This window comes from Ambystoma mexicanum, chromosome 3p (assembly GCF_040938575.1).
Source record: "Ambystoma mexicanum isolate Mex_15411 chromosome 3p, UKY_AmexF1_1, whole genome shotgun sequence".
Taxonomy (NCBI): Eukaryota; Metazoa; Chordata; class Amphibia; order Caudata; family Ambystomatidae; genus Ambystoma; species Ambystoma mexicanum.
Window position 1 is genome coordinate 1,012,348,930 of NC_090925.1, and position 14,406 is coordinate 1,012,363,335.

At 49.1% G+C, this 14,406-nt stretch overlaps 1 protein-coding gene across 2 annotated transcripts in view; it reads left to right on the plus strand.

The window, feature by feature from the left end:
- Positions 1 to 14,406, plus strand: part of MYBL2 (MYB proto-oncogene like 2) — a 382,491-nt gene that overhangs the window by 334,349 nt on the left and 33,736 nt on the right. For both annotated transcript variants that reach the window (XM_069652342.1, XM_069652343.1), the window contains one exon: positions 7,458 to 7,601. In XM_069652342.1, the coding sequence (XP_069508443.1) occupies positions 7,458 to 7,601 (144 nt within the window). The remainder of the gene's footprint in view (positions 1 to 7,457; positions 7,602 to 14,406) is intronic.

Consider the following 14,406-nt stretch of genomic DNA (forward strand, 5'->3'; position numbering starts at 1 on the left):
AAGACATAAGTGCCACATCTGATAAATCAGTTGGCAATATGTGAAGTTAGTCACACAGATAACCTGAGCCTTTGTTTTCTAGTTTGCTAAATTGCTAAAGTCTGCTGGTCCTGCATCCCTTCTGCAATGTACACTTTTCTGATTAATAAAATGAATTCCTTTGTGGCTGTATTTTTTCAAAATTCAAAGTGTAATTCTTGACACCCAACTCTTGACCCAAACCCGCCTGCCTATTGCTACAGATACAGGAAGAAATGGTTTGTTGGATGACTTCTCTTGTCTGATTTCACTTCTTCTGTGTGTAGTTGGCTAGAATAGAACAAAATAGACTTTCTTGTGTGCTCACACAATATAGTTGTGAAATGAAACCCTGCCATTTTTGTTCGGATTATTCTGGTTTTTCTAGCTACTGTTATCCTTTGATTCTATATTCTGTGTACTGGAAGTGCAAGTCAAAATAATGGGATAAAGTACAAAGTGTGAAACTACTAGTTCTGCAATTACCACAGTATGCAGTCATCCCACCTTCCATTCTCTGTTTGGTTACAATATTTTAAATGCAAATGTAACAAACCACATGAACAACGGTTGGAAAAAAAGAAATGTCATACCAACCTAACCAGTGTGTTTAAATTCCTAGGGCTGATGCCTGACACCTGGCCACTATTTGTGAACATTTGTCACTAGTCACTCCTGTATATCCACAATTCAGACATTCCACGAGTAGCTGAAATACATTTATGGGATACGCTCATTGTGAAATACAAAACAAATATTTGTGATTCACCAAAAGCCCAACGTTCTCCAGTTTGGCTAGCAAGAAGCTTTAAAACAAATTTGGGGAGCACTGTTCAGAATAAACCAAATTATGAATTTACTTTGCTAAGCTTGGTCACTTTGGGAGGGGTGCGGGGGTGGGGAAGAGGTTCCTGGGCCTAAGGTAAAATTTATAAACATGAAATATTTCTGCAGGATTTTGGAACACTTCAAGAGAAAATTAAGACTAATTCTGGACCGCAAAAGAATAGATTCAAAAGTTTCTCAGAATGTTGTACTTCATTAAATCCCTCCACCGTTTATAAAGCAAATACATTTGCTCCATGGGTGTTAAGGCAGTACTCCTACGTCCCTTAACCCTTTCTCCATTCCAGCCTTTGGGATGGGACCGGAGCACTTCAAAGAATAAAAAAATGTTCTTCTTTGTCCTTTTATTTCTACGCAGGGACACTGCACAAGACCGTAGCCCCGCCTTCCTGAGATCCATCCTGCGCATAGCCCTTCAGTCATTTTTTCTGTACGGTTGGGCCTGGATGCACTTGCATGACAGGGAATATTTTTCTTTTTGTTCCCTTGTCCTTCATTTCTTCTCCGGTTCCACTGTCATCTTTCTTCCGTCTATGCCGGAGTGTCTGGGATTCATATCCTGTTCATTGTGCGAACGTTGTTCCACCAGGGTGGACCCCCATTCTTTTTGCCTGGAGTGCTTGGGCCTGGAACACCATTGGGACTTGTGCATCTAATGCGACTCCCTCTCCGTCCGGGTACTACAGTGTCGGCTGGGAGGTATTTCAACGCGTTCCTCCACCACATTTACAGCAGTTCATTGAAGAAAAAAAGAAACGACCGGTAAGTTTGTTCCTTTTTAGGGCACCTCAGCCAGCGGACTCCTTCCTGTGGTCTTTTGGGTCCGGGAGGGGCTCAAGCGGCTCTATTACCAAGGATCTCCGTGAGGTGTCCTGAAAGGGATTTAACTGGCGCCCCTGCAAAGGGGCTGCCAACACCAGATCTTAATCAGAGGTTCCCCTTTTGGGGGCTAAAGTTAGCCCCAGTACTGGGGCTTTTGTTACCGGGGTCACCCCCGAGGTTTCCACATCTGGAACTAAGTGTACAGAGTCTCGGCTCGAGGTCCCTCTCAAGGTGACTAAACGTATCAGGGTTATCCCTGTGGTTCCCCTTCTTGGGGCTATATCTAAGACCAGCAATATTGGGGGGCCCCCTTTGAGGGTTCTGGCTTCAAGGGCTGACTCTAAGCCTTCCCACACTCAGACCTGTGGTGGAACTGATCCTGCTGAGGGGGCAAAGATTCCGGTTAAGCACCTCAAGTCTTCGATTACTCGCTCCGCCGAGGTTCCCTCACTTGGGGCTAATCATCAGCAGTCTTCAAGGTGTCTTAGAAACACTCTAAATCTGCTAGCACATGCTCTGCTGAGGTTCCTTGACACAAGGCTAAAATGGAACAGAAGACCCCTGGCTCCCCTGTGGTGACCACAGCCTCACTTACACCTGTGACACAGTTCACCTCAGGCATTAACAAAATGGCAGGCCAACCCCTTTGGTCCACGACGCCCATTTTGACTACCTCTTACACCACCTTTCACCACAGCTGGTACCAGTGGATTGGCGTGCTGACTACGCTGCCGCATACAGTCTCACTCCCTCCTACGTCCGTGCCTTTGATTTACGTGGATCCAGTTGGTGGAGAACCATCCTGGCAACCATTGGCTTGGCGATCCTGGGGTTATGTCCCTTCCGAGCGGCCTCTACCCACTCCAGCGTCTAGACCTTCGTCTGAGGATGCGTTTTTTGACCACTTTCAGACTCTTATGCATTCTGATCCCATAAAGGCGTACTTCAAGGATTTATTTAAGGAAATTTATCCTAAGCTGCCTGAACCTGCTCCGGCAATCCCTATGCAAGTCCTGGTAGTGCCACCTCCTCCACCACTTCCTGTGTGCCCCCCTTCTCCTCTGCCTCCACATTCCCCTGTGGAAAAGACTCCTATTGCGCAGTCAACTGTGCCTTTCCGGGCCTGAGCTGCCACGTGCTGTGGATTAGACTACTGCTTCTGCCTCATTGGATGAGGACCAGGCGGACCAGAACAGCGATGACCCACTCTGCTCCATTACAGCGTTTCACGACCGGGTTGTGAATATGATGGCATTGCTAGACATCCCAATACCCATATATTGGCTCCACAAGAAGGGGTACTTTACAGAGTCTTTACTCTGTAGACACATGAGCGCACCGGCCTGTTCCTTCACAGGGACGTCCTGGCCCGTAAGGTCTTGGAAAAACCTCATTCCTGGCAACACCTAAACAAGAAAATTGATGCTTGCTACAAGCTACACACGTCTGAGGACATATCCTTGTCCGCATGTCCAATCCCCTTATTGACAGTCAGGGCAGCAGCAACACTAGAGTCTAAGCTGGTCTCCACTGCAGCATCTCAGATCCTTTGCAAAGAGGACAAGCTTCAGCTTCTCAGATCCTTTGCAAAGAGGACAAGCTTCAGCTTCTCAGATCCTTTCCAAAGAGGACAAGCTTCTTGATGCCATTGGGGAAAAAGGTTTTTTCCAATTCTGCTCTTCAGCTGCGTCAGGCTAATACCAAGCTTATCCTTTCGGCTGCTAATGCAAACTGCGGAAGGAGATTGCTGAGTTTCAGGAATGCATTCCTCCTGATATGCGCTTATCCCATGCCAGGGTTCTGGCGCTTGATCTAGTTGACGCTGCGGCCCATCATGTAGATGAGGCCTTATGGTCGGAGTAGGCATCTCCCGCCAAGCGTGGCTGCATGCTACGAAGTTTTCAAAGGAAGTTCAGGAGAAGGTGATCTCCCCTTTGAGGGTAAAGAACTGTTCCACTCCAATGGATGAGGAACTCACGAAGACCAAGGCAAGCACTCAAACTGCCAAGTCATTGTCAGTTCTTGCGAAAACCCCAGCAAAGGCACCTTAAACTCGGAGGTCAGGGTCTCATACGACGGGCTTCTCTGATTTCAGAGGCTCTCAGCAGTTGGCACCCGCCGTAAACAGCAAAGGCAAGGTGGCCGGATTTTCTTTCAGTCAACAGCCACCTCTTCAGCAGCGGGTGTTCTTTCTGCCGATAAAACATCTAAATTATCTTTTATATTGGTCAAACGAGACTCCGGTGGGAGGACAAATTTGGTCTCATCTGGTGGCATGGCAGACCATCACAGAAGACAGATGGGTTTCGTCCAATGCCCGGGTGGGCTTCTGCTTGCCCCTCCCCCCCACCCTCCTCTCCAGCAGACAGGATCGCCCTCCCTCAGAGCCGAGGTACAGAAATTTCTATGATATATTTTATTTGTATCGTGCTTGTACACAAGTGTTTTCAGAGCGTGACTAGCCAAGGGAGGGGAACAGGGGAGAACACAACACAACAACTATTTTCTAGGCCCAGTGACATTGAGAACGTGCAAGTGCATGGGAATAGGAAAAGGGAAAGTGCATGGGAGGGGGAGAGTGAAAATTGCGGTGCAGAGGAGAGCGGATAAATAGTAATAAATAGATAATGGATGCAATGAACAGCAGTAGTGCAGCCAGTAAGTGGCAAGTGCTGTGTTTAAGGCAGCAGACTGGGTAAGTCTGATAAGTGCAGAAAAAAAAGAAAAAGGGGGTGGGGGGGGCTGTAAGGGTACAGATACAGTCCCCAGTGCAAGGAGTGGCCAGGAGGGTGGCAGGGTGAGCAGGTACCTGGGACCAGGGGACAGAGGGTTGCCGGGTGCACAGTGCCAAGTGGAACCTGCTCCCTTGCGGCAGCAATGGGAGGGCTATTATTCACGTCAGTTTACAGTGCCCAAACCCAACCAGGCTGGCCTGCGCACTGTCCTCAACCTCTCCAAACTCAATCTCTTTCTGCCCCAAGAGAAATTTGAGATGATTACGCCCTGCCAGATAAAGTCCTCCCTCCGGAAGGGCGATTGGCTCAGCTTGGTAGACCTTCAGCATGCATATTCTGATGTGGAGCCTGCATCGAAAATATTGAAAGTTCTCTGTGGGAACGGAACACTTCCCTTATCGTGTGCTTCTATTTGGTCTCGGCTTTGTACCGCTTGTCTTTACAAAGATGTCGGTCATTGCAGGATTCCTCAGACTGCAGGGGGTTCATGTATATCCATACTTGGACGATTGGCTCCTGCGCAGTCCTTGCCCACAGGCCGCTACGGCCAATCCTCAGTCACTCCTTCAGCTCCTGTTCCATCTTGGGATGTCAGTGAACTGGCGGAAATAGTCTGATAGTTGCTCAAGAGTGTGTTCTGACAGGACAGGATTTGGGACCTATTGACCACATGTCGGCCTGGTGGTTCCAGAGACTCCTGGGCCTCATGGCCTCTTGCGTATTAGCTCTACCTCTTGCACGCTTCGAAAATGAGGTGCACTCGGCTTGCTCTTCGGAGCTGCTGTTCCCAGGATAAGGATCAGGATTCTGGTCCCATCCTGCACAACGGTTTATCTTCAATGGTGGTCGTCCGCCAGCAACCTTTCAGTCGGGACCTCCTTACAGGAATGCTGTCCACAAGCAACGGTTACTCAAACTCCTCCCTTCTGGGGTGGGGAGCGACACTGCATCACTTTGAGGTGTACGATTTGTAGACTCTTTGGGACAGGCTGTTCCATATCAATTACCTGGATCTCCTGGCAGTTCTGGTGCTTATGGCTTTTCAACAGTCTGTGGTTCGAATTTGCACAGACAATACCGCAGCGATGTTCTAAATTAATAAAGGGGGGGCACCAAGTCTTCCCCCGCCTCCACTCACTCACCCACCCTCCTGGTGGACCTTGCTATCCAAATTTGGAATTGGACTATCCAACACAATGTCTGGCTCAAAGCTGTGCACATTTTGGGTCACATCAATGTGGATGCAGGCTCCCTCAGCCGCCAATCTGCGGCGAGTTAGGAGTGGGAGATGAACACTGACGTTCTCACCAAGATCATCTTCCAGCAATGGGATTTTTCAGCGGTGGACCTCTTTGCGACATCATTGAACTTTAATACTGATTCATCGGTCACTCTGGAAACTCAGGAGTGCATCGAACTGCACTCTCCTCTTCATAACTCCTTGCTGGCCAGTCAGGTTCTGGTTTTCGGAACTGCAGCACCTGCCTGTGTCCTCTCTGATCAGGTTGCCGCAGATTCCCAACCTGCTTCACCAGAGCAATCGCCATTTGTGGCACTCCTCCCCACAAACGTTTAGCTCTGCGGACTGGTTCTGATTTTTAGCGCAGTTCAACCTCTCTGAGGACAACGACATGCGTATAAATCAAGCAGCACGAAAGCCATCTACGAGAGCTCAATACAGGAGCAGGTGGCTCCGTTTTTGATAGTTTTGTCTAGCCAAAGGGCTTGATCCCAGGCATGCTTCTATTGACAGTGTCTTGTCTTTTGTATCTCACCTTGCAGCCTCTGGTATCCATGTCTTATAATGCAGCCCATATTTGTCTGCCATTGCTGCTTACCTGTCTACAGACAGTTGCTCTTTTTCACTGGCTAATCCAGTCATCAAGACACTTTGCAGGTCTTCCATCTTTTTCCACTGGTTCAGGTCCCTCATCCCAAATGGGATCTGAATGTGGTCCTCACCACCTTGTCATAAGCCTTTTAACCCTATGGCCACTATCAAAATTAAGTACCTTTCTTAGAAGGTGGTCTTTTTGATTGCAGTTACATCTTTCCACAAGGATAAGATTGTGCTTCGCCCTCACCCTTCCTTCCTTAAGTGATTTCTGAATTCCATTTAAACCAGTCAATATCTTTACCGGTCTTCTTCCCAAACCTGGTCTCCGATGCTGAGAGGGTTCTACACAACCTAGACGTCAGACAAGCTGACGTTTTACCTCGACAGAATATGCAAACTCAGAAGCTCTTCACAACTTTGTTTGGTGACCCAAAAGGGAAACCAGCCTCGAAAGCATCCATCTCCCATTGGATAGATTCATGTATTTACGAGGCCTGCAAGCTTCAAGGCTTTCAACCAGCAAAGGGCATTCATGCACATCTGTTCTGTGGCAAAGAGTCTGCTGTCGCCTTCCAAATATACGTCCCTTGGGATTCCATTGCCATGGCGGCTATGTGGGCCTCTCATCAGCTTTTTTGCAGACATTAGTCTTCACCTGAGCTCCCAGGCTGATGCCCAATTTGGTCAGGCAGTTTTTAAGAATTTGTTCCAATAAGGCACATTTCCATCCACCCGTAAGACCTATGGTCTGTGCTTGGGAATCTCCCACAAGTATGGAGGAAATGGGACAGAGTGTAAGAGTATGACAGTTACTCACCGTAGTGACTACCTTACTTTCAAAAAGTGTTTTCAACTTCTCAGGAGTATTATCCATATGGGTCATGAATATTCTGATACTGAAAGATTATTTTAACAGCTAAACTGGTGTTCACAAGTTGGGACTCTGTCCTCCAGTAAATGGACAAGTGAGTGAGTGTGTGTGTTTGATGGCAGACTGATCGTGGGTAATCTCCAACAGAGAAATAAAATTGCAGTGTAAGATCTTTGAACTATATGCTTCAGGAATTCAATTGGCCTTTCTTCCAGAGTCTCTTGCAGCAGTTGATGTTGAACTTTGAACTACATGGGCTTTGTGATGTTTGAAATAAAGCTGCTAGTTTATCGTAAATAAATGTTGGTGCTTTCTTTTCACTTTCCAGTCTGAAACTCTAATCAACAATTCAATGAATGAATCCTCATCAAGTATAAAAGAAGAGAACAGTTTGCTCAACAGAGGGTTCCTACAGGTGAAGAGTGAGCCCATCTCGACATATAGTTCTCACAAGTATTTCGAGCCTACACCAGTAAGTGAAATTAGGTTTGCATTTAAGATGGCTGCTTTTTGTGTTGTGTACTGCGTTGGACCAAGGAACAATCTTTTTCCTGTCTGTTTATTGCAATCGCCTTCCTGCAGTGTCTTTTTGATCCTTATTTGAGAGCATTTGTTTTTGGTGGTTTTTCAGAACCATTACTTATGAATCCTGCTGGGAAGCCAACCTTGGTGGACATGCAAAGGGTTTGCACAAGTCTGAACCTAACTCACTTGGTAACGAGGATGAGCAGCGTTCGAGTAGATTTCCCTTTTTGTGTGAAATTCCCTCCACCTGTGAGTCCCCAGCACTTTTTACTGCACTCCTGGATTTTTGACTCCTTTTACTCTGATCATGGGAACCCTTTTAAATATTGGAGGCTTCTAAAGCTTCCCCTTCATTGTTTCTGTATTTTCCCTTGGTTAACTGTTACCAAGGCAGAAAAATGCTTTTTACCCTACCTATTTACTTTTCTTGTGAGATCAGCACACCCCCCCTTATGCGGAGTGCTGAAGGGGTCCAATGTACCCCTTTTCTCGACTATCCATTAACATTTTGGTTACTGGGACAATTCGATCTGCTCAGGCTGTTGACGTGGACCTACACACAATTTTGATGGACTTGTGTTGCAGGGTGCCTTTGCAGCTGCGGTAAAAGTCCCAAGGCACACAATTTAGCCAAAATGGCGGTCTTGCTTCTAAGCTCTGAACTTGATGACTTGTCTTTTCTGTTGCCTTCTACCATGCTACGTGGGGGAGGGTCCTCGTGTCCCTTTTTGTCTTATGCGGGTTGGCCTTGGAAAGCCTTCAAAGCTTCTTTGAGTGACTAGAAGTGGGGGAAGTCAACCGAAACTCTGCTGCCTTTTTGTCCTGCAGTGTGCCTCAGAGAAACATTTGAGACAGGGAGGCTGGCTGTCCCCATTGGATAGCCATCTCCATGTTTGAATGATGCGTGGGACATGATTGGTGGATTTAGCGGGTGTTCATGAATGAATTTTGAGGTCCTGGAGCTTGAACCCAGAGTCTACCACTGGAAGAGAAGATCCGGAGAGGAAGGAGGACACTGCCAGAAACTTCCAATGAACGCCAGAGCCTGTTTAGTCACCGCTGCGGTCCCGAACTCAACATCCAAACAGGGAAGATCGGAGGATGACTTCTCTCCTTTGGCTGGTGGGTCTAACAGTCCCAAGACGAACTGCATTTTGCGCCATCCCTGTAAGAGCTGCAGTCTCCATGGCCTGCAATTCTCCAATACCCTGGGACCTGCGGTGCATCGCTGTAATTTTCTGAAGCACAGTTTCACCTGAAACTGTGGGCATTCTTCTAAGCATGCAGAGACCCTATCCAGCTCCCAAAAGTCGCCTCAACAGAGACTAGGACCGAGAAACTGAAGTCTACCACCGTGGCAACCGTCCTTCAACCAAGCCTGAAAAAGGCGCCAGCAAGTCATAACCGCAAAGATCCTTTGCTAGGCGTCTGTCTGCACAAGAACTGGTGCCAGATCAACCAAAGTCTGTTTCTTCTGTCGCCAAGACGGAGAAACCTGTGACTGGGTGTGCTGTTGCCTCACCACTGGAACCCTCCTGCAGCAACTGCGTCACTTGAAGGTACAGTCCTACTAATGTTACAAAGTACTTGGGGTCTGCTTGCTTGGTTCTGTGATCCTGGGGGACTGCGCATTACTTTTATTTCACACCCATCCATGTCCCCATACAGTTACGTTGGGTCGGACAACCTATTGCACTCCTCCCTGCATTAGGACCTTGGTCCTTGGGCCAGCCCTTCAAGGAAATAGCCTGATTTCTTTGCCTTGTGAAACCTATCTTCTTGCTTCACTGCAATCCAAGAGGAGAACCTGCTGGACTGTGCTACTCTGAACCTTGTATTCTGCTTTCCTGACTTTTCTGCTCAAACCCTGGTCACTGGTGGCTCAGTGTCCCCTCTGAACTTTGAGGGAGTCATAAGATAGGGTTGGAATCTTTAAGACGGGCTGGAACAATGTTACTAAAAGTTAAACGAGTTTGGGGAAGCTTGCATATGTTTCAGATGGTTTTACTATGTGATTTGTTACTGAAACTGCTATTCTAAAGTTGGACACTGTCCTAAGAATATTGCAAGAGTGCTTCTATTGTTTACCCGTGTTAAAATACTTACCTGACTTGTGAAAGTTACAAGATGTGCCATAGGAGCAACAAAGGTTTGATCTCTGGATCCGTGCTTAGAAACCTCTTGGTATTAAGCGCATTATAAATAACCAATTATAATAATACTCCCGTCCCCTTTCCTCCATACTGCATGGGCGTCCTTTCCAAGGGACGAGAGACGGAACATTTTTCACCAGAAAAAACCTTCCCCTTTAAATTTAGAGGCACGTGGGGGTGCAGCCCTGGGAGCATGCGCGGCCCTGACTCTGCCGCCACACCAGTCCCCTTTTCTGCGTCGACGGGAACGGGTTGAATTCACCAGTGCTCCTGAGTTTGGCTTCGGCCATGTAATTCCACGTGCAGATACTTCTCTTCTGTCTTTTTGTCTTTTTATCATTCAGGTACTCGGTCCGCAGGCATCACGCTCCTCCCCGGCACATGTTGACTTCTACAGGTGTCCATCCTGCAACAGGCTCTTTTCAATGAAAGACCCCACCGCCCTCTGCCTACGTTGCCTTGGCCTAGACCACGGCTGGCAAGCTTGTACCGTATGCAACACGCTCTCCTCGGGGTCTTTGAAGACCAGACTTGCCAGGTGGAGGGAACTCTTCCAGAAATCGCCTCTAGAGGAACTAAAGTAGTTCATCAATCCAAGCGCAAGGTAGGGCCGCTCTTTTCCAGCGCACCCCGCAAGGGAGACACCGCTCAAGTCCTCATACCAGCACGAGTACTGAGGCTATATCTGCTGCAGGCAGGCTGTGGTGCCAGTTGATCGTGCCCGTAACGGTGCTGAGGGGCCAGAAGCTTTTTACTGGGTCGTTACCAGAGGGGCCACACCCTAGTACAGGCAACATTTTAGAGGGGGTCCTTTACGCAGTTCTATCGACAGATCCGCCGAGGGTGAAACTCCTACCAGGCCTCTGCCTGAGGAACAGTGTAGGCCTCATGATCCACACAAGAGTCTTGGACGGGGCTGGGCCCAGTGAGCCAAGCAACCTGATGCAGGCACGTGGAAGGCAGCTCGACAAAATGGCCACCGTGCCAGACATTTCTGACAACCGCCCGATACCACACCAAGACAAGGGAGCAGGTGGAAGAACGGGTGTCAAGGTGGGACTTGTGTCAACCAGGTACGTGGTCTACAGCCTACCATTCCTTTGCTCAGGGCAGGTTTCCGCTGCATCCGTATTGGCAGGGTACGCAACGGCTCCAGCAGCCGCCTGCTGCCCCGTCGGTATCGCCTACCACCCCTCCGGCCTCTGAGTACAGATTTTTTTAAGGATTCCTCGGCATCATGAAATCTCCTCGAATGGGGGTCATCCTCAGGGACGCCATGAGGGACGTGCACCCGCCAGTGGCTCCAGCGCCGCAGGCCCCAGTACAGACGCCCCTGGCCCCTGTTCAACCCCCGTAGCCCGATCTGGCCCTCCAACTGATAGTGCAGGCGGTTCCATACCAGCCTCCGCTGCCGCCTCCTGTCTCCACTCCCCAGCCTTTGGCTCCCAGCACCCCTCCACCAGTACCGGACCTTCCGGTGGACACAGATGAGGAGAATCACCCCGACACGCCATTTTCGGCCAAGGCCTTCAATGAACGTCTTGTGGGGCTGGCAGAGTACTTGGGCCTTCCTCAACCCAAGGTCGAGCAACCAGCCGAGGGGGTCCTCGCTGAAGTCCTTGCGCTATGTCCTGCAATAAGAACAGGGATCCCTATGCAGAAGGACGTAGTCGCCTTAGCCAAAAAGGGCTGGCTCAAGCCCCACTCGGTCCAGCCGGTCAATCGACGCCTGGATGCCAAGTACAGGCAGATGGAGGGGATACTGTCATGCTATCGGCCCACCTTCAGCCACACATCGGTGATCGCTGCGGCATCACTATACTCCAAGCCTCAGTCGTGCTTGGCCTCTTCCTCCATGGTGCTGCGAAGGCAAGAAGATCTTGGAGGCGTACAGGAAGAAGCTGTATTCCAATGTGCCCCTGCTTCTTCGTCAAGCCAACGAGGCTTTGGCAGGAAATTGCCAATTTCCTCCCAGAGCAGAGCCAATCGCAATTCAAGGCCGGGATTGGCAGAGGCTAAGATGGTGCCACAATCATGGAGTCCACCGTGGCACACATTGACACCTCTGGCCGGGCCATCTGCATTGCCACGGACATGAGAAGAACAGCCTGGCTCTGTGCTACAAAATTCAACCCAGATTTCCAGGAACACATATTAGACTGTCCGTGTGAAGGGGGTGACCTCTTCTACTCCACCACAGACGAGGAGCTGGACGAAAAGAAAAACGGCTCACAAACGGCCAAGTCTTTATCCATCCTTACAAAGACCACACCAAAACATACACCCAGTCACAGCAGCGCTCGGACAAGGGGCGTACATACGGAGGGTTCCGCGGCTTCCAAGAGCGGAGGTCCAGGCAGCCTAACCGTTCGCTGACCCAACAGCGGTGCAAACAAAAAAGGGGGCTTGGGGGCGGGAGTAAGAGCTTTTTCCAGTCCCCCTCCGGGTTCACGTGTCTCCAGTGGTGGGCAGGATTGCTCTCCATGCACAGGTCTCTCACCAGAATTTTGCAGACCCCTGGATCCTTTTGGTAGTATCCACGGGGTACTGCCTACCCATCCCAGCCTCTCCTCCCTCTTTGCCTCCACTCCCACAGGTTTGGACAGCAACTCTTTTAGCAGAGATCCAGTCGCTCGTCGAGAGCCAGGCAGTGGAGGAAGTCCCGGCCTCCCAGAGAAGCTGGCACTTCTACTCCAGGATTTTCGTCATTCAATAAATGAACCAGGTGTGCCTGAGATTTGTGCTGGACTTTTCCATCCTCAACCTCTCCCTACCTCTACAAAAATTCAAGATGTTACACCAGCATTAATAGCAGAGACATTGTGCACGAGACTGGATGTACTCCCTGGATATGAAGGACGCGTACTTGCACGCCCCGATCTGGCAGCCTCATCGTTCTTTTGTACGATTCAGGATCATGGGCTTCCATTTCCAATACAAGGGGCTTCTCTTTGGCCTCAACTTGGCCCCCATGGTCTTTACCAGGCTGATGAATACTGTGGTGGCCCTACTCAGGGCCACCACATCTATCGTACCTCGATGACTGACCCGTTGGGGCTTCAAATCCGGAAGCGGTGCACAGCACCTCACACCCTCATGAGCACACTTCACGATCTGGGCTTTTCGCTCAATCTCAAGAAGTCGCAACTGCAGCCTACGCAGACTCTGACCTTCTTTGGGCTCATCTGGGACACAGGCTCTGCGATTTCCTTCGGAGGACAAGGTCACGGCCATCAAGAGGGCCACTGTGCACTTCCTCAGCAGAGAAGTGACTTCGGCTTTGTGTTACCAACACCTGCTGGGTCTCATGGCAGTGGTCCTATTGGCCGTCCCCCATACAAGACTCAGGATAAGGAGAATACAGCTGCACTTTGCGGGATCGTGGAACCACGAACGGGGCTCTCAAGCGGGGATGATCATCGTTGCTCCTCCTCTTAACCCGGACCTCACTTGGTGGTCCAGGGACTGCAACCTGCGGACGGGCAAGCCCTTCTGGCAACCTACCCCACAGGTCCCCAGCACTACGGACTCCTCTCGAGGGATGGTGGGACCACCCTGCACAACCACTGCGGGCATGGCCCCTGGCCCAGCAGGAGTACCACATCAGTTGGCTGGAACTGAAGGCAATCTGGCTAGCGCTCAGAGCCTTCCTTCCGCTTATCGAGGGCAAGGTTGTTCCCATTCAGATGACTCGAACAGCATGTTTTATGTCAATAAGCAGGGGGGTTCCAGGTGTCCTCCACTGTGCAGACTAGCTGTCGGCGTGTGGGAATGGGAAAACACAAGGGGGGTGGTCCTGGCTGATGTAGTCAAAGCTAATTGCAGATGATTGGACTGCAAATAAAATTTGCTATATCTACTCCTTTGTTAAAATACTCATTGATATGAATACAAAGGAACAGTGGGAAAGTACCAAGGAGTAAGGATATATACCACAAACACTTAGTTAGTATAAGACTGGGAGTGTTTTTTATTTACTCTCCTCCGTCAAGGGTTCATTTATAAACCAAACATAGGATGCAGTACAATTTTAAAGCAAACAAAAGTTACCTGGACCTATGAATGGTACAAGCATTGCATTGTATAATGTTTTCATAACATATTGTTTCTTCACATATTTAGACATGTACAAAGCAAAAACATATTGATACCAAGCTCAACAAAACATTTTTGTTGCTCTAACACAGAACCTTGGATGGGTCTGACAAAAGCCAGGCTAGAGGGTGACCAAAATAGATCGACGTCACTGACATAAATCAAAACAAATTGGAAAACAGGGACCTGATACCCCCCGAGGGGGAATGGTCCCAGGACGTTTCGGCTAGACAGTGGATCACAGCCTTCTTCATGGAACCAAGGTAATGGAAACCCCTGTGGAAAAGGAAGGGGTGCCATGGTTAACACACCTAATGTAATGGCAGGACATGGTATACAAGAACACTCCACATATAGAGTTTAATAAAATCCATACAAAAAGGACACGCTGATTAAAACAGGAAGACTCTGGTAGCCTCAAATTGTTGGTCAAGTACTGACCTTAACCAGGACGAATTCCTGGGTGGTGGCCAGATGGCTAAAATTGCTATATGCAGTGGGTAA